The sequence below is a fragment of the Lissotriton vulgaris genome, chromosome 6 (assembly GCF_964263255.1).
Source record: "Lissotriton vulgaris chromosome 6, aLisVul1.2, whole genome shotgun sequence".
Lineage (NCBI taxonomy): Eukaryota > Metazoa > Chordata > Amphibia > Caudata > Salamandridae > Lissotriton > Lissotriton vulgaris.
This window is the reverse complement of record NC_141694.1, coordinates 950,823,588-950,845,066: the sequence shown is the minus strand read 5'-3', so window position 1 is coordinate 950,845,066 and position 21,479 is coordinate 950,823,588. Positions and strand designations below refer to the sequence as shown.

General features: G+C 42.8%; 1 protein-coding gene across 5 annotated transcripts in view; it reads right to left on the bottom strand.

The window, feature by feature from the left end:
• Positions 1-21,479, bottom strand: part of NCOA7 (nuclear receptor coactivator 7) — a 1,085,323-nt gene that overhangs the window by 299,127 nt on the left and 764,717 nt on the right. For 3 of the 5 annotated variants that reach the window (XM_086926986.1, XM_086926985.1, XM_086926984.1), the window contains 2 exons: positions 15,123-15,307; positions 6,411-7,450 (listed from right to left, as the gene is read on the bottom strand). In XM_086926986.1, coding sequence (XP_086783112.1) covers positions 6,411-7,450; positions 15,123-15,307 — 1,225 coding nt within the window. The remainder of the gene's footprint in view (positions 1-6,410; positions 7,451-15,122; positions 15,308-21,479) is intronic. The other 2 variants (XM_086926987.1, XM_086926988.1) reach the window with 1 other exon arrangement.

The following is a 21,479-nucleotide window of genomic DNA, read 5'->3' as shown; positions in this document are numbered from 1 at the left end:
GGCGACGTTTTCTCGACCCAGAGCCCTGGGGAGACGGGGAGACGGGGAGCCGGCCTTGGACCTCCCTCTCGACGTCGTGGTGGGTGCCACCGACCCAGACGGAGAGTGGGTACCTGTGCTGGACTTCCTGCCTCTGGGGAGCCCCCCAGAGGCCTCAGCATGGGCAGATGAAGCCCCTCCAGACCCACCTTGCGCCCTCTGTCTTCTTTCTTCGAGACCCTGAAGCCTGATCTTCAGTCTGTCTTTCAGGGTCCTGCCAGTGAAGCCTTGGCAGATCTCACACTCCTCAGGGATGTGGGAAGAGGGAAGGCAGAGATACAGACCTCATGGGGGTCTGACTTGGCCTTCTTCCTGGAGCACTCCGGGCTTTTGTCAAATAATGCAGGCATTATGGACAACAAAAGGGTGCAAACAGCCAAGAAGAAGACACCAAAGTACTTTAAAAGTACACAACATCGAAATTAGTGAAAAAACACCAACAAAACCCTTGAAAAGGGAGAGCTCAATGCTCCAGGGTCCTGCTTGCAGGAGCCGGAAAAAAGAACTGAAAGTAAGAGAGACCTGCAGGGCATTCTGGGATACTGTGAAGTTCTGGAAAGTTCTCTTAAAGGCACAGTATCCTATTCTGAGCCACATAATGGCAGCCTATGGGGCTTGTCTGTCCATGTCCTCCTCTCTATCTTCCAGAGGGGTTTGTGCTGAAGGCAAGGGAAATTTGGACAGGCTTTGCTGTTTTGTGGATTTTTGGTGGAATTTCTAGCTGAAGTACTGGACAGCGTAGCCTTTTATAGGCTGCATTATATGTCTTTAAATTCTCTCTTAAGTGTCTGTGCAGTTCTGCATTTTTTCGACACTGTAAGAGATTATTTTTGATTGCTCCGGGGTCCACGCACATGGGCGGGACTATTCACTAGATTATGACTATACACAGAGATCCCCTACTACAGAATTGAGAGTTCACAGATTATAAATGTTTTTGAGGCAGTTACTGAGCAGAAACAATAGAACAATTACAGGGAATTAGAGCAATCCGTCTGATTCACTGGGATGGGAATGGAGAGCAGGAATCTAGTCTGAGTTCCTCAACAGAGACATAGATGTTGAAGTTAGCGGTGGAGTGTAAAGCAGTTAGGAATACTATAGCATTGGGGCCCTAGGGGACAAGTGATAACGGGTCAATTTGTGACAAATGCAGCCTAGTGACCTTGGTTTGCCCTAGCACCCTAGCACCCCAGGACCCATATTTATTATGCAAAATAACACTATACGCATGCTAAACTGAACACAAGCCATACTACTATGGCTTGCATGCAACCACAATATGGAGGAGTAATCCTTTATCTTACCATGGGACATAACCAAGTTTCCAGCTCAGGCCCAATTAAAAAACATTTGGTCATTCCAAAGCATTTTGATTTTTTTTAAGTGTATGTCCTTAACTACATGCGCACATTCCGCGAGAATTTGCAGAGGTGCTCTACTGGGCGGATTCCATGACTTATCCTATCGCAGTCACTGATTGGCTTTCCTGGGGTACTACAGCAACCTTGTCAAATAGGATGTGGAATGGTGGCCCACACCCGCCCTTGGCGGGTGTTGGAATAATTCACTGAAGAAGGGCTCAGAAGAGAGACACAATTAACTAATCAACACACTGGGATAGGGGCAGTATATGCAGCCTCATTGGGTTACTTTTAAGTTTGTAGCAGACGTCAAATGGTGTGCACACTCCTTTCGCCTCAGACTTTAGTTTCAGCAAGAGCATGTACACAGCATGGGGTTTCCCAAAGCAGGCCACATGGGCTTCGGGTGAAAGGGCATAAAATGCAACAATTCTAATACGTAAGCGCTGTTGCACCAGTACATGTCTTCTTCTGAGCTAGAGGTTATGAAAAAATTATGTATTATTCTAATGTAGATGAAAGTTGGATCCATAAATTTGTTAGAATTATTGAAACTTTATGGCATATATAAAAGATCCCCGTCTATTCTTCCTTCGTTTGTCAGTCATCTCAGAACAGCAAAACGTTTAAAGTGCTCTGCTAAAGTGCTACCTAAAGAATTATATGTACTCAGAGGAAAAGTAAAATAAAACTCAATGTATTTTAAAATCTAGTTATGACTAACAAAGATCAAAAACAGTTTTTGGTCACTTTTACAGTTTGCAGATTTATTTTTTAATGCTGAAGACATTTCTTAAAACTGTTTTTATCCTCCTGCTGCTTAAGTTAACGTAAGCAGTACATTTTGAAACTAACGGGCGCCTGCAGCAGTCCCTCAAAAAGAGACAGGAGGACACCTAGCACATTTCAAAACAAGCAAGCAGTGTTGTAAGGGTGCAGTAGCACAGGCTATCACTGGATGGCCCTGGGGAACTATTTGGCCACATATGTTACTACACCCTGCCACACGGCTAGGCAAAGGATATGGGGGCAGCTGTGAGAGCTGCCAACGGGTGAGCTGGGGATCTGTGTTAGAGTCTGCTCTCCGCTCAACATCCTGTGATAAAATGGGTTGATTGTTTAATTTCCCCAAATCCTAGATTTTTTTTTTTTAAATCTTTTTATTTCCGGTGTTAAATATGGACATATACAATCGGGTAGAGCGCTCAACACTACGCAAATACAGTAAGTCCACATATCACATATAATAGTACTCGCATTTGCAGTTTTCAATTTTTCTGTGTTACATTCCCAACCAAACCCTCAGAAACTCTGCCACCCAACCTCCTCTCCGGCACTTACATTTGTACATACAATTTACACTTCGCACGTAGTCCTAGCATTGCACATTCATCTCCTAAACAGTACACTGCTACACCCACCATCAGTTTTACGTCCAATACGAACCAGACATTTGCCGTTGCGCCTGGGCCCACGCTCTCTCAGTGATTCATTGGATCTCGTCTAGTGGAAGGGGGACGCCCTGGTCACTAGTCATGTAGTTCCCTGGTCTAAACTCTCACCTGTGCACTGGGAGGATATTGCCGGCTTTGGTATTTTGTGAGATCACGAGTCTGAAAACTCTAGACTTCATGCTCTCCATAACTTCACTTATGGATACCTATACGATCACCCTAACTTTTACTCTTTGCACATCTTTGGATAGAACGTTACTTCACTGCATGTTTTACATTTTCCAATTCTCCTCATCTTTTTGGAGCATGGGCGTAAGAACCCCTTACATTCCAAGGCACCTGTTTACAGTTGCCATGTGTTTCTTTCTAAACATGTATATGTTTTTAAGCTAGAACAGAGTGGTTGTATGTTGGTAAACATCCACAGCCTTGAAGAAGTCACTTTATGACGAAACACATGTCAAATGTTTCCTGCTGTTCTCAGCATGCATGCACAGAGAACCACAGTTACCTGCCTTTTGTCGACAATAAATTACAGATCTATAATAGCTACAAGAGTTCTTATTTTATGGACTGACTTTGTTTGGACTCTATTGAGTGCTTTGGTATCTTTGTTTATGGCGTAAACTTTCTCTTTGAGAGGAGTGTTTTCTGCATTCTGGCAGTGCTTGTACAATCCTCCAATAGGGGAGATGTAACGCCACAAGTAGTTACTAGGCCGCTCTCTCAAGAGTTTGAAATATCAATCACACACCTATGGAGGGGGCTTCTACCTAAAAATCTACATTTACACTTAAGATAATCTAATGACTGTGCTAATTTTCAGTAGGATAAATGAATTTACCCAACCTTATTTATCGTGAGGAATGACTATAGTAATTGACAGAAAATGTCTTAAAAGCTATGAAAATAGTTGCTGTACCCCTACTATACACAGGGACTATCAGTCATTGGGAAGTGGCGAACAACTTCCAATTTTGGGGAACAAATTTTTAGATGTATGTGTAGATGTGTAAGGGAAAAATACAGACCCTCAAAATGAAAGCATTCAAGGGCTGGAGTTTGCTGATTTGTTGACCTATACCTTCTGCTAGGGTGGGAGGTAGTATCATTTGAGTGGCATATCAACAGACCAATTGGGAAAGTGTTGATTGAGAGCCCCTATAAATATATGCATTTAGGTATATTTTTGGAAAACATGAGGCTGGCAAGACAGCAACAGCTGTATTTAGGCAAGACCTAAAGACAAAAGAAGTGATCGTGTGTTACCTTGTGTGACTTTCATGCATTCATCTTTTAACCCTTAATAAAAGTTGTAATCATTATCTTAATCGGTTTCAACACGTAACATTTTTTATTCTGAAACATAGCTGGAGTTAATCTGAACTCTACATGAACTAAATTTGTTTTAAAATCTCTATTAGAAAATAAGACAATACTTTTTTGATATTGTATAATCACAAACGTGGTATTTTAAATTATCATTTTATCTGGCAGTTGTCCACATGCTTGGACATTCAATTTACATTTCAAAACAATGCTGGCTTTGGCCCAAGGCCTTAAGGTAAATGATCTGCTGATATAGGTCTCTAAATCTATTTTGCTGATGAACAGGTTTTGTGCATCGGGTACCTTAAATAAAAATATACAAAAAACCTATTAAAAACAGTCACATTTACAGAATTTCTGAAAGGAATGAAAAACTCCAAACTTCACAGTTACACATTTCTGAGACTTCAAAGTCAAAGATCTGAAACCGATATGCCATGAAAAATATATCTTCTATGACACCCTTAATAGAGCTAAGGCGTTTATATTCCTTTGAAAAGAGGATGGAGAGCTGCTAGAGTATACATTTAAATGATTGTAAGCATGGTTTCTCTCGTACCAATGGTGACAAACCACAAAATTACAACATTCAAAGAATTTCCCAAAAATGCAATATCTGATCAAGTGACACATTTAAAAAAAAATGAAGACTTGGTTTCAATGTTTTGCTTTTGACCATATTTTCTCTTCAAAATATTTTCATTTGTTACAATTTCATTTGGTTATATATTTTTTCAAGCTGTTTCCTGATATAGGATGCCCTCTTTTTTTTGCTGCAATATGATGCAACCTTCAACACAGGAAATAGCAGGGGGCGAAATCAAAGAAAGGCCAGTCTGCAGATACATTTGTGCTCTGGAGTTTTATTAATTTCTTTGGTAAACTAACATAGCACAAACTAAAAGGTTGCATGTTCTGTGATGATGCAAGTCCTAGTACATTTGCAACTTTTTCCATCCAACCCACATAACACTAGATCATATTGCTCTGCCACTTCACCTCCGATTGACTTGATGATCCACCAGTCCCCTTCGCATATACATATCTGTAACTACTACATAAGTATTATCAGCAGGACCTTAAAGGAAAACTGTGCAACCTAGTGAGTGCATTAATCAAATGAAAAAACTGTAGAGCCAGGAGAACCACAGTTGGTAGTAACTAGTAGTGTCAGTATTGGATATAGTAGAATGAACAGCAGAAATAGCACCAATACTATTTCTACTGGCATGGATAAAGTTGTATTACTAGTAATAGAACTACTACTAGTAGCACCTATACCAGTACAATTACAAGAAGAAACAATAGTACCTCGAATGTTGGATTTACTCATAATACTATTATTGTAATCTAAATTGACCCTGCCAGTTCCACTGTCAATGGTCCTACTTTTAATAACAGTCTTATAACTGCTGTACTTCGTTACATTATTAACTTCTATCAGAAACACTGCTATTACCAAGACTATCATAATACTGCCCCTGGAGCTATTCAACATACTAATATATGTGCTACGATTAGGAATATTGCTATCGCCAATAATACTGTAAACATAATTCCTACTACTAGCACCAGTACTACTAGCTTTAATACAAATTATTGTACTATTGCCAGTGGCTTTCTTGCCAAAACTACTGCTACAACTACAGCTACTGCTTGGACTGATAATACTTTGTTGTTGCAAATACTGCAATCGCCAGCTGTATAGCATGCACCCCAAATAATTCAGAGAGACTGGTTACCAAAATAACTTTCCTGTAGTTATTTTGCTATAATGTTTGATTTAGGTCCATGCGCTAAATCCCAGATGTGCTACTTTCTACTGTAATCATCCATTTTCTGTGACCATAATGGAAAGGAACACATCTGTCATTCATATAAAACACAGGTGGAAAGGCTGAGGCAATGGAGCCTTTGACCTTTCTCCAATGCTCAGCTCTTCTGAAGAATTGTCCTGTTGGGCCCATCAGTTTACAAAGAAAAGAAAATGTTTGAAAATTAGTTTCAGGAGGAAATCGACAATAATGCAAAACAGAGTAAGGAACAGGCCACAAATTTCAAATTAAACATATGACCCCTTTAAAAACCCACTATTCACTAAACATTCAGTAAAAAGGAGGCCGAGGCAGGGCACTTGCATTATATGAATACATACTCCAATGTCGCGTAAGCGGCATCCTCAGACCATGCCTAAAGACAAAAGAGAAACAAGAAAAAGACTAACCTTCGATTGGCCCTTGCATCCTTTTAAGAAGCCACAGTTTGATTTCAGTTTCGCTATCCTGTTGCATCTCTGCAAAGGTTTCCCCTGGGGAATAGGAGAGAGGGGATTCTTCTGAAACTTTGCGATTCACTGCAGTCAACAATGCTGCCTCATTTCCTGAAGAGCGTGAACCGGAGTTGGCATTTAAACTTGGAGTGAGTATTTGTTCTTGTTCCTCAGCAGGTACAGGTACAGATGGAGTCTCTGTGCCCACTGCTAGAATGTTTTTATTGGCATGCACGTTACAGTTACTTAAAATGTGGGATGATGGAAACTTTTTGCTAGTGTTGATGACAGATTCAGAAGGTTGGTCTTCATTCAGGTCCTTCAAAGTCTTTAAAACAGTTTCCACCTTTTCCGTCATTGGCTGAGGAACGTCATTCTCTCTCAAGGACTGTTCAGACTCCTTGTTTAAATCCAAACACAAGTTCTCGTGAATCCCAATGTCAAGTACTCCTTGCGGGACTGTGGTTACCAACGGTTCCCCTATGGCAGAAATTTGAGGCTCAGCCTTGGACTTCTGAGAGACCACCAGCTCAGCACCATCCACTTCAGTTGTTACATTTTCTTTACTCCCAGCTATACCCCCCTCAACTAGAGGGAGAGCTTTCTCCAACTGAATATAACCATCTTCTAAAGGAGAATGTTCTTTGGTCCCAAGTTGTGAAATTGTAATGGTACTACTAGGTTCCTCAATCTTTTCGGCACAGCCGTGAGGCAGATCATTTGTCTTAGACACTGATATTGGAATGTCATTAAAGTGTTCCAAGTTTTTAATATCCCCTTTGGCATTTACATTTTCTAGTTCTCCTGTGGCCTTATCAACATCAGAGAACTTTGAAATGGTGGAATGCAAATTGGGTTCAATTGTAGTTCCATTTTGCTGCCTTTTTTCTTTGTTGAGAGATTTGAATTTGCTGAACGGGTTAATATCCTTCTCTGAAGAAAGGTCCTCCCACTCGCCAGGCCTGTACAAAGGACAAAGATCCTTTGGTATGTCGCTGTCAAAAAAAATGATTGATGGGGATGGAATGTTAAAACAAAAAGAAAAAATAACTAAATGGCTAACAAATGTAAAAAAATGGTTAAACGCAAACAGAAGGCTTGTTAAATCAAAGCAAAACTGAAGTCAAAAGAAAAAATACATCAACTCATGTGGGGACTATAAAACAAAGGGATTATCAAATGTGAAGATAAATATGGGAGATGTGGAAGAAATGGAAACATGTCTTGCAAATACAGATGCGTTTATTTATTCCAATTTATTTTCTGCAATTTACTAAACAACGCACCCCATCTACGTTTTCTATTAAAGAGCACAGATGCCGGTCATTAAAATGAACAATGAAATAATTATAAGCAAAACGTCATACAGAACTATTGAATAAGCTAACTTTAAAAAGTGTTGCTTCATTTAAAACACACACGCACAAATACAAAAAATATTCTGCTCTGTCATATCTCAAAATTGTCACGGAAAGGATAAACCTTTAGCTGTTATTTCTGATTCTTAAATCTCAATAGCTTTGAAGGCAAGAAGTAGCCACCTCAGAGTGTAAGTGAGCCCAAGGCCGTACCCAAAAAATGTCTGGACTGAAAATTCTCCAACATTCACATGGAGGGACAGGAAATAAAAACAGCCACAGCAAAAATGTTCAAACCAGACTCGGCTCTTTTCTAATCTCTTCCATGGCTTCCCAATCGCTCTCTTTTTCTCTTTCATTGCCCGCTTTGGTTGCTGCCTTACATACAGGCTAGCAAAGCATATATCAGTAGAACACTGGACTCTTGAACAACACTGAAGAACTAAAGCAACTACTTCGGTTGGAGGGCGAATTTAGTCTCGTTGATAATGCAGCTGAACTAACACAAAAGCTGGCAAGAGACTTGGAGGCAGAAAACGGTAAATGATGCCACAATTAACAGATGGTGCGTATGCTTTCAAACTAGTGCGCCAAACCTGGGCGCTAGGATGTTATCACACATTTCTGAAAAAAAGTGGGTTTACAACAGTCAAGTGCAAGACCTTGATCTGGAAATGAAAGTTTCCTACCACAAAAATGAGAAGCCTCGGTTTTGGCCCAACTGAAATGTAAAAGGTAGGAACAGGAAAGGACTAAGGGCCATATGTATCAACATACCCTTTTGCGATTCCTTAATAGCGACTTTTAAGGAATCGCTATTTAGAAATCGCAAAATGGTATGTATGAAGAAATTCGCTATTTTTAAGCGATTCCTTAAAATTCCTTAATTGCGATTAGCAAATTGCTAATCGCAATTAAGGAATAATTTCCCATTCATTTCTATGGGCCAGGAGGCCCATAGGAATGAATGGGAAATTGTCAATTTGCGATTCGCAATTTGCTAATCGGAAATTGAGAATATTTTCAAGGGTGCAGGGGTGTCTCAAGAACACCCTGCTGCACCCCTGAAAATGACATGTGTGCGCATATGGCGCACATACATGCCCTAAGGGCATGTATGAGCGTCACATGGCACCATTGGATTTTCAAAAAAATGCTTTTTTAAAAGAATTCGCAACTTACCACCAACTAGAAGTTGGTGGTAATTTGCGATTCCTTAAGGGCATTTTGGAATTTTTTTCCTTGATACATTGCATTTAAGGAATCGCAAAATTTGCGATTCCTTAAATGCAATCGCAAAATAAGGAATGGCAAATTTTGCGATTCCTTATTTTGCACCCAAATTGTTTGATACATATCATTTTGCGAAAATGGGTTCCCAAACGCTGAAATTCGCAGAATTTCGGCGTTTGCGAACCCATTTGGCCTTGATACATATGGCCCTAAGAGTTAGAAAGTCACTCTCCTCCTCCCTAGTTAAAAACCGGAATCTTTTTTCTTGTCCGAAGGGGGTTGGTTATGTCTTAATACCTGAAGAAAAGATTCCTGCATTGACCAAAATTAGGATCTCATCTTCCAACCCCAAACCTGGTAAACTGCTACCTTTCAAATGTCGAGCTAATCCCTTCCTGCAAGTGTCGCTGTTTAGGAGCATCCTGCACATTACATTCATCATGCGTTTGTCATACTGGACCTAGTCAGTCTCTGGTAGCCAGGAGCTGCTTTCTGCTTAATTGCTTCAAGAATAGACAGACCTGGCAAAGCCTTATACTCTGGTAATTTGTGGCACATATTTTAGAACAGACTTAAGTGTATATAGTTTTAAATCACTAGATATAAGCAGAGTTTGTATTAGAAAGAAACAACAACGCTTTCTTCTATAAATGCCACTTTGATAAACCGCACATTCCTACCGTAGAAAATTGGTTTGTAACTCTATATGTCCTGTCTTAGGAGACTCCTTGTGAAATACTTGTTGCACACCACAGACTGTAAGTGGTCATCGGGCAGGGACTACTTCATACTGGAAATCCTAGGGCAGTTAAATATTGCCTGTCCGATTCAGCAAATAATCTACCCCTGTGTGCCTGAAGATTGCAATTTCGGGTGTGAACGTTAAATGAGCAGTAATAAAACAAAAAGTCTTGCCGTTTAATGCTAGGAGACAGCAAGACTTAAAATACACCATTCCAGGTGGGGCCCAGTGGTGATTAGTACCACTGAAAAGTTTCACGTTTAAGGCTTCCGATTCAATGCAGCTTTGCCCCTTCGATGCAAACTCAGGAATGGAATTAACCATTCTAGTTTTCCAGAGACCATAACATTATTCGAGATCTGCTGTATTTGACAGTCCGATTTCGTGACAATCTTTGGCATCTGTAGCTGATGAGTGGGAGTACCATAAAGACTCTGGAGAAGGACCCCTGTAAAGTCATTGCTAAACGAGGAATCTTTAGCCAACAAAATGTAGTTCATGATGGTACCGGATAGCTCTAGCATGCTAGAGCGGTCAGGTACTTCAGCCTGTGTAAGGATGTACATGAAGATCATTGGCATCGCTTGCTTTGAAACATGTGACTATTGATGAACTCTGGAATATGAATGGGGCTACAGATCATGCCTGGCTGACACATTGATAGGAAATCTGCTGAAGACTGAATCTGTGAAATAGCGGCTGGGGTTTCCAGCTAACAGCAATTGCTGATTGATGACCAATTGAAGTTTGGGGGGGTGCAACCGGTACTGCATGATGATACCGGATAGCTCTAGAATACAACAGGCAGTGTTCTACTAACACTAGTTTCTTTAGCTCGAGGCTGATGTGCATGATCATCATGCTTATTTACAGCATTTACTAGGCGATGTTTGGGTGACCATGGAGTGTGAAGTGTGCAGTATGCCATACCGAATATTAGAACATTGGAATGTTGGGAGCTCCATTGAAGACAATGGAGTGCTCCATGATTTTACCGGTCGGTAAAGGCCCGCAAAGCAACATTCCAATGTTGTTTTCAAAGGACTCTCGGAGCCCGAGGGAATTTAAACCCCTCGAACTCCGAGAGGCTTTTGCTTTATTTGTTGGAACATTCTGCCCTCTAGTGGCAGAATGTTCTAATAGCTTTATAGCCCTTCGTAGCTGGGCTATACCAGCTAATAAAGTCCCACTCCCTTGTTAAAGTCCCTCACCTTCGGCTCGGGCCTTTAATGCTGGAGCGGGCCTTTAATAGCCGGTATAGCCCACTACGGCAGGCTATAAGGCTATAGTAACTGATGAGGTAGCTCATATTATTTTGTCACAAGATTCAGTCCTTTGCTTAATTTCTTTCACCATTAAGGATGAATAGTGGGCACTACATAGCCTTTTTCACAAGTAAATCCAACATAACTGAAAATGTAGTAGGTTCTATGGATTACTTAGGAAAGTATTTACATTGATAGCTGTGTAAGTTTGCATTTGGACCTTTGGAAAGATTGGGGATTCCACTACCTCGATAATATTACATTGGTCATACATAGCCTTACATAAGCTATACCATACCTTTATTGCTATTGGTCATTAGCAAACATTTTGAAGTTCAATTTTATTCCTTCCTGATCATTTAGATCAGGGAGGTAAAAAGTAGGCAAGTTCACCTTCGCCTTATTACATGAATACTGTTTTTGTAGAAAGGTTCTCAGAACGTTTCTAGCGATAGGGCTAATTGTGCATTGGAGCAAGATCTTAACCCAAATTGCTAATCCACCCCCACACCCCCCAGAGGGTCTTCACCAACGGACTGTGCCACATGGATACACAAAAGATGCAAATCCATCCCTAAATAAAACAGTGCACCTAGTCTCTGGAATATGTAAATATCATGGCCTTCTAAAAATTGTTCCCAATCGAATTCTGACAGCATTTTACTAATCCCTACTACATTTGATTCAGTGGGCCTTCAGTGTACCTACCAGGGGCACATATATTGGGGATTCAACAAACTGAGCACTAGTAGTGACTACTACTTAATACCCCCAATGGCTTTCCCGTTCTTCATCCCTTAAAAGGAGATCACTGTTTCTACATTCTATTATGCCACACGACCTTCCATTGAACAGTTGTGTGGGTATATTTGGGGCCCTAAACTCAAAACCCAACAGTTCTCCCTCACAAATACTCCTGCTTGAATTAATTCTGGGTATACTCTTTCTCATCAGTCAATTTGTTCCATTGAACTCCCTTAGTTCAGGTTTTCCCTAGTCATTTTTGATAGCACCATTTGCAAATTTACATTTGGCTTCAGGATCGATGAGATCACTCCATTGAGATTTGGGTGTTAGCATTACAAATTGCCAGTGCATCAATAGCAATTAAGCCCTCCACCAGATCTTTGTGTATAAAGATTACCTTCAACACATCATAAGAACATGTAGCCTTACCGCTAGAGGGGTCGACCTTGGACCTGGGGAAACTCTGTTTGAGGCTTTGCACTGTATCAGAAAAAACTGTTTAACTATAGAGCCAGGGGGGAGGAGCCTAGCGACAAACGAAGATAAGCTCTCGGCTCCGTTGACCTCCTCCTGCTGCTTGAATATCCTGCTATAAATCCTGCTTTTTCGCCTCACCCCCGTGTGGGTGACCCGTTGCGGATACTGGCGGTGTGGTCCTGGGAAACTTACAGCCCGGATTGCCGGAGTTACATCGAGTGGAAGTTCTTGGCCTAATGCTGACTGAGAGCCGGGACCTCGAGTACTGACCCTGCCGGGTTGCAGTGCAACAACGGCGGCCGGGGGATCCAGACACGGTCCGGTCGATAGAAGTGGAGAGCAACCTTCCCCTGGATTGGAGGAGAGCCTGCGGTTCTACCCGCATTGTGGAGGTGTAATGATCCTGTGAGTGGCTGAGAGGTCGGGGGTCCCCTTCTCGGCGTTCCCTTCCCGCCGGGGTGGGGCCCCCTTCCGAGAGGCCCTATCGTTGCTGGACTGTGTGCCTCCTGCCCCCGACTGCCTTCATCGCACTTCGGTCCCTGGGGGAATCGGGTGACCCGAAGGGCGCATTGATGTCTGGAGTCGATCAGTTCGTGGCGGTGCGGGGTGAAGAAGAGCCATCATTGTGAACCGTGATGGCCGCCATTAAGGCTCTGTGCTCCTACATGGTTGCTCTTTCACATAAGTCGATCGTGGATGACACCGAAACTGCCCGATCGGATAAGGACTCTGATCTGTCTGGTCCCCCTAAGCGAGCCGTTTCTCCCACTTTGATCCCGGAATCTACGACTCGAGGCCCATCTAGTGTCGAAGCCTGGATAGCAATGTCTGTACCGCTGTGTGCGGCTGAACCCGCCGCCATGGTGTATCGCCCGCCCACGTTGGCGAGTCCACCTGTGGTCGTGTTCACGTGCTCGTCCCCCTATGACTTTATTGAAACTGTGACCCGACGGAAACAGCGAACATCTATCGATTGTGTGAGCTGTGCAGTGTGGTGGAGTATGGAACGGTCGGGATCTGGTCGTACCGTGGCGAGTGTCATGGCGGCTGAGGATTGTGGTGGACGGTGGATATCCGTTGGACTCGCCGCACAGATTTGTGGACTGGCTGAACTTTTGATTGATCCTGTGAATATGCGGGTGCGGTGTGCGGAACTCATGGTGAACACTCGTAGAGGTCAAGGGTGAGACTGGTGTTCGACTCGGATGCTAGGGGTTTGTGAGGGACCCGGGATCCGCCATTTTCTTGTATCAGGGGGCGGGGCGGTGTAGGACGTCTTTCCTGGGTTCTACCGAATTTACTTTGCTTTGCTGCTGATTGTTTAATGACCAGGACTGTACGTCGCAGGAGGGGAGTAGTGCGACCGGGGATGCGTGGTTCTCCTCCTCCCTTAACTTTTTGTTTTTTCTTTCTTTTTCTGTGTTTCCTTCCTTTATAAATCCCTTTTCTACTATATTTCGGGTTTTTGGTCGCTGGGGGATAGGCACGCTGCTAGGGGGGTAGGCCGTAGCCATCTGCAGGGGTGCAGGGTGGGGGGTAGGGGTTGGGGTATTTTTGTTTTTCCGTTCTCCGTTTCTATGGCCTTTTTCTCTTCTTTTAGTTTGACTGGACTTCCTTTTTTCTCTCTCCCTGGGTTGGGGGTCAGTTTATCGGGTTACTGTTTGGACTTTTTGGGCGGTGCTGGGACTGTGGCCGCTCAGTCTCTCCCGTCATTGGATTCATCGGGTGGGGCATTAGTCGGGAGTTTTCAGAAATGTATGCTTGCTTATATTGTTCGCTTCAAAATGTTGTCGTCTCTGCAGTTGGACATGCTTCCCTGCCCACCCGGTGATTGTATCTACTTTAGATCCCGTAGCTGGCCCCCTCCTGCTCTCTTTTCTCTCTTTCCATCTCGTTAACATATGGAACTGTATTACGTATTTACTGTGTATATCCTGTTTTATTTTTTAAAAATTGACCTCTCTAATCCTGAGATGCTCTCCTGGGTGTGCCGAAACAGTCCGATTTTCTATTTTTTGCTGCCATGCCTCAGGGATGTTTGGCTGAATAGCTGTGTGCACCCTTTTCTAAATAAAGGTCCTCCAAAAATTAAAAAAACAAAAAAACTATAGAGCCAGGAGTCTTGGTGAATCCCAAATGGACTAGGTCAATGTTCACTATGTGGACTGCCCGCGCCATATTTTCCACACCGAAAAAACAATGTCATTTAAAAGATTGTAAGGATCATAGACAAGAGACACATATTCCATTTAGGTGTTAGTTTTACTCCTGCATCACGTTTAAGACTTTTTTTCTCCCATTCCAAGAGCCAACAGATTGTGTAAGCAGCAAGGTCACGATGTAACGAAATGGTGGCAGACTCTCCAATAAATCACTCAAAAGCTAATTTAAGGTGTTCAGATTGTTTTACGACATTTTTGAGTAGGATTAATTTAGATGTTAGGTTTCAAAGGTGCTGGTGTTTTTTTTTCAAATGCAAACCGGTATTTATGTGTGAGATGACTAAGAAGTACCATGGACTCATACGTTTTGGAAATTACTGTACTATTTTGGGGACTTTAGTAGGTGATTTTGAAGCATTTCACTGTGTATTAATATTTCACACTACCACCAAAAAAGTAATGATAATACTGAATATGTATCATGTAAAAGCTTAGAATGCGTACTTGCATTGTAGACATGGTCTCAGAAGAGGAAGTGGGAGTGTGTGTCTTACAGTTTGATATGAGAGAATGGCGTAAAGCTTTAAACGGGAAATAGTAGGTGGAAGAGAACAGCATCACATTTCCCCTGTAACGAAGAGCCCTTTAATGAACAGAAAACCTAAAAATAAACAGTTTCTCACGATGGTAGGGCGTCTTTGATCTTCATGTGGGAGATGTCGCTGTAAAGCGCAATAGACACTACTTCGTCCATGGGGCAGATGAGACCATATTCTTCAACGCCATTTTCAATTACAAGTGGATCGGACTTGTGCGGGTCAAACATGACATTGTTGGGTGTAACAATCATAACGCCACCTACCACGCCCTAAAAAAAGAAAAATAAACGCATATTATTACCAATTATCTTGCTAAGGATGTCGTTTATTATATGACATTAAGCATTTCTGCATAGCTCCTTTAGGCTTTAGAAAACCGCATTTTTACTTGACAGTGACAACCCAAGCCAATAATTCATGTGAATAACATTCACAAGAGTACTCCATGAGGTTAAAAGTGGATTCACAGTTTCCTTTGCAATTCAATCTGAAAGCCCACTTTTGCCAAGCCTTTGTAGGGGCACCTACTGTACCCCTCCTACTATTAAACTTCTCCTCCTCATTGTGGTACGATTACACAGCACAGAAAGTTTTGTTTGCCTACAAGAATAATCAAAACACAAACCTTTGCGATGCCGGTAAAGTTTTTTTGGGGAGAAGTCAATTACATCAATATAACTTGTAGAAAACAAAATACGGGGAAATGTACCCTACAGGCAAAGTGCAAACAACGCATTTAATGACTCAACACTGAACACAACTGGTTACTGATGAGCTTTCCTCCATTAAGGCAACTCGTTGGAAGGAAGTTACTTACCTTTATTAGCTACACCTTTAGTAGATGAATAGCATTCCCACAGATTGCTCATTTTATAAATACCTTCCAGGCAAGAGACTCATCTGTTAAGTCTCCAGCGCCACCGGGTGGCTCCTTCGTCCAATGCAAGGTTGGAGTATATTATGTGTCAACCAACGTGCTGGGATCAGTACCAGGAACATTTTCCATACCCCAACAAGGCATGAGTAGAAGAATTGAGTGCATTGACATCATCAATAAGACTAGCACATAGTTTATTTGCATACCACTGATTCTTATTATGCACAGCACGAACTCGTCAGAGGATGAGGGAAGGTGGTGAGAAATCTGCAAGAATATTAAGTATCGACCCAAAAACACTTTCTTCTAATTGATACAATATCCACAGATTACATACCTTACGAATGAGTACCAAAACAATAACTCACTTGAGGCAATACGGAGTAATAGTGTTTAATCAAAAAAGTAATGCAAACACAGCCCTAGCAAAGCACACAGAGTGCTCCTAAGCTATGAGGCAGTAATATTTATCAAAACAATATGCTGCGATTACCATGTGGCTAACTGGCATGTCACACACCACAACGCCTCTGGTAAGAGCTGTAAAAAGTAGCCAAGTCTCTAAAGGAATGGGCATGTATACCTGACGGGTCTTTTGTCCACTTCGTAGCAAATCTTGATCTAGATAATGACCACATTTAAAATGGTGCATTTGGTCACCACCTTGTCCTTTTTATTTCAGGCGAAGTCGAATAAGACATTATCAATTACCTTAACCAGTCAAGTATGATTGATTTAATAGGAAACTGTATATCTGGGGCTCGGTGTACCTAGCTGCTCCTCTTCCTCAGATGGCTGAGGTGGGAAGAAAGCTGAAAAGGTAAATGACAAGCCATGTGAAAGGCAGCTACCACCTTTGGTAGGAAGGATGGGCAGGTACGAAGGACCAATCAATGGGGGGTAGGATTATTAAAAAGATGAAGAACTGAAATGCTTGAAGTTCTCAGACCCTATGTGATGAAAATATTAAAACCAATGGCCAACTAGCCCTTTAATGTAGCAACTGTCAGACCTTGCTATTCAAGAGGTGATGTAAATCACAGAACATTAGAAAAGCATCAATAAACAGATTTGTTCCAGAGACTTGTACAAGATCGCTTGTGGGCAATCCTCCTGCACCTTCAGCTAGACTTTCAACAGAAGCTGAATTGGTGGAAATGCATGCAGCAGGCCATGAGGCCAACCGACCCAGGAGGCATCTCATGGGGGAATCATTGAAAGAGAAGTCCATGGTGCAATACTGAGTACACCTCTCGTTACAGACTGGGCAAAGATATCCAATTATGAACACTTCAATTTATAAAAGTTTACCTTTGTCACTTCTGGGTGTACTTTCTACTCATGGACCTCCAGTAAGCATCTACAGTTATGTTGAGGAAGGCAAGGCTGAAAGGCTAGCAGCTACCAGGAACCTCCCGGTCATTGTGCCACTGCGAGACAGAATATCCCCAGAACAAAATTGATATAAGCCCACTGCATTGGTTGATATAATGGATGGGGGGTGGTGTTGTCTGAAAGAATCTTTTTGATGCTCTCCAAGAAGGGAGACAGAAGCACCACTGAAGAAAGATGGACCACACATGGCGCAGCACGTTTATGGGTAGAGACCGCTCCGACAAAGACCAAAACTCGCACACCATCATGTCGCTCAGATCAGTACCCTAGCCCAGCAAGGAGGTATACATGAGCCTGTGTCTACGAAGCATATGGCACCAGATTGGAGTCATTTCCTTAATGCAGATCCAGATAAACTGAATGGAATCTCTGCAACCAAGCAGAGATGCTCACTTGATGCTGGAGACACTGCTTTTGTGGGCACCACTTGAGGGCCATCATGCCACTTCTGAGACATGGCATCAATTTGATGCATCTGGCAGCTGTAAGACAGGCAGAACTGAGGTGGATCTGAGTCAGAAGTCTCGGAATCACCTAGAAAATAGGAAAGGGGGTGGGGAGGCCTTTGAGTCATGCCCCACACTGCCCATATGAATGAAACCTCTGCGATGGAGTGAAATGTGATTTTTGGGATAGTCAGTAAATTCCAAGTAGTGTAGAAGAGTAATCACGGAATATGGTGCTCCTTAACCAGAGTTGAGCTCTCCGCTTTTAACAGCAAGTTGTCTAACTACAGAAACTCCAGAAAAATGCAGTAAAACCGCCACAACTTCTAGCACTTAAGCAAAGTCTTGTGATGCAGTTACCAGTTTGAACAGTAGGACAGCAAACCCATAGTGCTGGGACAACACATTGAATATAAAGTAAAACCTGTGTTTGGGGAGGATAGGCAGTTTGAAAAAGCATCCTGGTGGTTTACGGACACCAACTGACTCCTCACGCTGAGGGCCACAAGATCTTGGCTCCAAGAGATCATGTTGAACTTTTCCTGTCAAATCAAAATGTTCAAGATGTAATAGTTGAGGATAGGTTTCCAATACCGTTAAACTTGGGCCAAGGAAGTGCAAGGAGTAAATTCTGTGCCTAATTCTTCTTCAGCCACCAACTCCATCACACCTTTGTTCACAAAGACAAGGGTCTTTTCCTACCAAATCGAGGTATATGTTAGAGTACACACTTCTTGAAGGAGTGTGGTCAACAGGGGTGGAGGGGAACCTTAGAGAGTGGTCCATTATGATCGATCATGTGATTCAGTGATCGTCTCACAATTTGTAGATAAATGGTGGACCATCTGCTTAGAAGACTATAGTACTCGAAGGAAGGACATAGGGAGAAATATTCTTAGGCGGCAAAGCTACCAGAGTGCAAAGGAGACAAGATTTGCTACTGGCCATGGCCTTCCCTAGATCCACCCCTGCATTGAAGGGAGCTGTACATTTGCTGGGGCATCTGGTTTGGTTGGGAATGTTACGAAAAGGAGACTTGTGCCTAGTCTCAAAATGTTCTATACTGTAGGTTGAACTGCCTCACTGAAGAGGCAATGCTTAGCGGCCAAGCCGTTGCAGTGCTGTTCTTATAGTGTACTAGGAAGGAGTCAGCCTTCTCTCCAAACAATCGCTCATCATCTGGTTTGTTCACAAGGGTTGCCTCCACATCTCCCAAGAAAGTAGTGTAACACATCCAAGCGTTTACGACACAGTAGAAATGACGGTGCCAATGGATGAAGTCATGACATCTATAGAGTCCAGACCGCATTTCAGGATATGATTAGAGGCATTCAAACAGGTGGCAACTAAATTTTACATGTCGCCGGGTATGTTGAGGACGACAATTTGCCAGCTTCATACAGATATCAGCAAGGATATTGTCTTGTGGCATTTTGCAACATGGTTTTAAACCCTAAGATTTTTGGAGATAATGTATCGGTTTGCTGACAGAATTCAGAGGAATTATGGCCATTAAGCACAGAACGGTTCAGACCTACATTGGAAAGCAAGATCCCACCAGGCCAGTAGGCACCTAATGTAGGCCCCTAATATACTCTGACGTGGTCACATCTGGCAGGCGGAGTAGTGACTGAAGCTGCATGGTGACACCTGATGAGACTGTAAAGGTGTTGCTTGGGAAAAGGTTTTCCAGACCTCTCTCACACCTGGAAGGCTATTTAGATGGTGGTAAATCTGCAGAAAGATGTACCTATCAGACGTGAGAGATGTGTGCAATAGGGAACGTGAAAGAGTACAGGATTCAAAATAAAAACTGCACAGCCATGGTAATGGTAAGAGGTATCTGTAGTCGTCTAAACACTCCTGCAGTGCAGGGTGACTCTGCCCCAACTTAGTCTGTCTTTCCAAGACCAGACTGATGTAGGACTAATTCTGCCACAGTCGGGGCAGTCAGTTGATCCTGACATATGCCCAGCTCCCGTCATCTTTTAATTACATGAATGCATCTGAACCAACTATATCAGCCTTTCAGAAGCAAATGAATCACATGACTGGCTCTTATTCACCCCAACTGGCCTTTTACAGGTGTTCGTGCAAAGTGACCCACTACTCATCAGTCCTGCCAGAACAAAAGTTGTAATGCGGACATGTGATGGTCTCTGCTTGCACAAAGCTAGTCTTTGAGATATGATGTTGGTAGTTGAAAACAGTGCCAACAAGTTTATTCTTTTTTTAAAGACCTTTATTTGCACTTCTTAGAAGACACAGCTTGAGGCCTACAACCCAGGGGCCGGCCGTTTTATATTCAACATCTGTTCATCATGTGGAAGAATACACCGCCCTTCAGCCGACATCCCTGGGGTCCGGCGGCGCAGTAAAGTTACGTGTATACGACACAGGCATTTCGTGAATCAGGCACGTTATAGGTCTAGGGTTTTTTACTTTTTTGAAACTCAAAACAACTTATATTTACTATATTACATGATGAATACACACAGAGTCCTCCTTCCCGACAGTCGCCATAGTAAGGTCTCTCTAGACAGATCCTTCTATTACCTAGTGTTAGACATCAGTGCGAGCGCCACTGTTTTCCCCATGTTTGCAATTCGGTTTCCCCCCAGGTGTGTTTCATGTTTCACCCTTGTCCTAACTCTCTTCGTCGGAGCTGGTGACATCATCCTCCGGTAATGGTTCGCATATGTTACCCCTATATACATTCCAGGATGCCCATAGTTTATTCCATTTATGCGGGCTAGCCCTGGTGACAAACTGTACGTTCCGTAACCATAAGCATGTCCATGTGTTTTGACCAGGTCGCCAGGGTTGGTACTTCTGAAACGCCCCATTTTTGTGCTATGTCCCTCTTTGCCACCATGACGCCCAGTGCGCTCTACAGTTGACCATATCTGGATAAGTCATTAGGTTCCCATATGTTTAAAATGCACTTGCGTGGCTCTGGTATTAGTGAAATTTCAAGCGTTTGCGAAATAGTTCGCATCACCTGTCTCCAGTATTCAGCTATTAGGGAGCAGTCCCAGAGGGTATGCAGCAGTGTTCCCTCCTCCCCGCAACCCCGCAGACAAAAGGGATGTGGTGCTCGGTTTAGTTTGTGCAGCATGGTTCAAGTGTAATATATCCTATGTAGGATCTTGAGTTGAACTAGCCTGAATTTTGCTGAGATTCCCACCGCTCTAGGGGACGCCAGCGCCTCATTCCATTCATTGTCGTCCATGTCTCCCACCTCTTCCGTCCATTTCTCTCTTAATTTCAGTTTGGGGGTTGGTAGGTTATTAAGTAATTTACGATAGGTGAGGGAAGTTGCTTTACGTTGCATAAAGTCCTTAAGTAGTTTGTCCTCTAACGGGGAAGATTCCGGGAGTTCAGTGTCTGGCGGTATGACCTGTAATAGTGCGTGTCTGATCTGTACATATCGGTAGAGTTCGTTCGGTCCTAGGTCGTACTGTTGCTGGAGTAGCGAGAACGGGAGCACCGTCCCCTTGTAGTGTAGTTCCTATTTTCCCTATAGGTCCTGCGCATTGGAATAACATAAACAGCAGTATAGACGTAGAAGTGCGGTCTTCCAGGTCTCTACTGACTATGCTAAACTTAATTGGGTTTGTTACCAACTAGCTCAGAGGTCACTGGAAACTTTCTTGACTGAATAGGAAGTGATCAGCTTCCCTGGTACAGACAAGAAGGGATTCAGTTTTCCAACAACCGCAT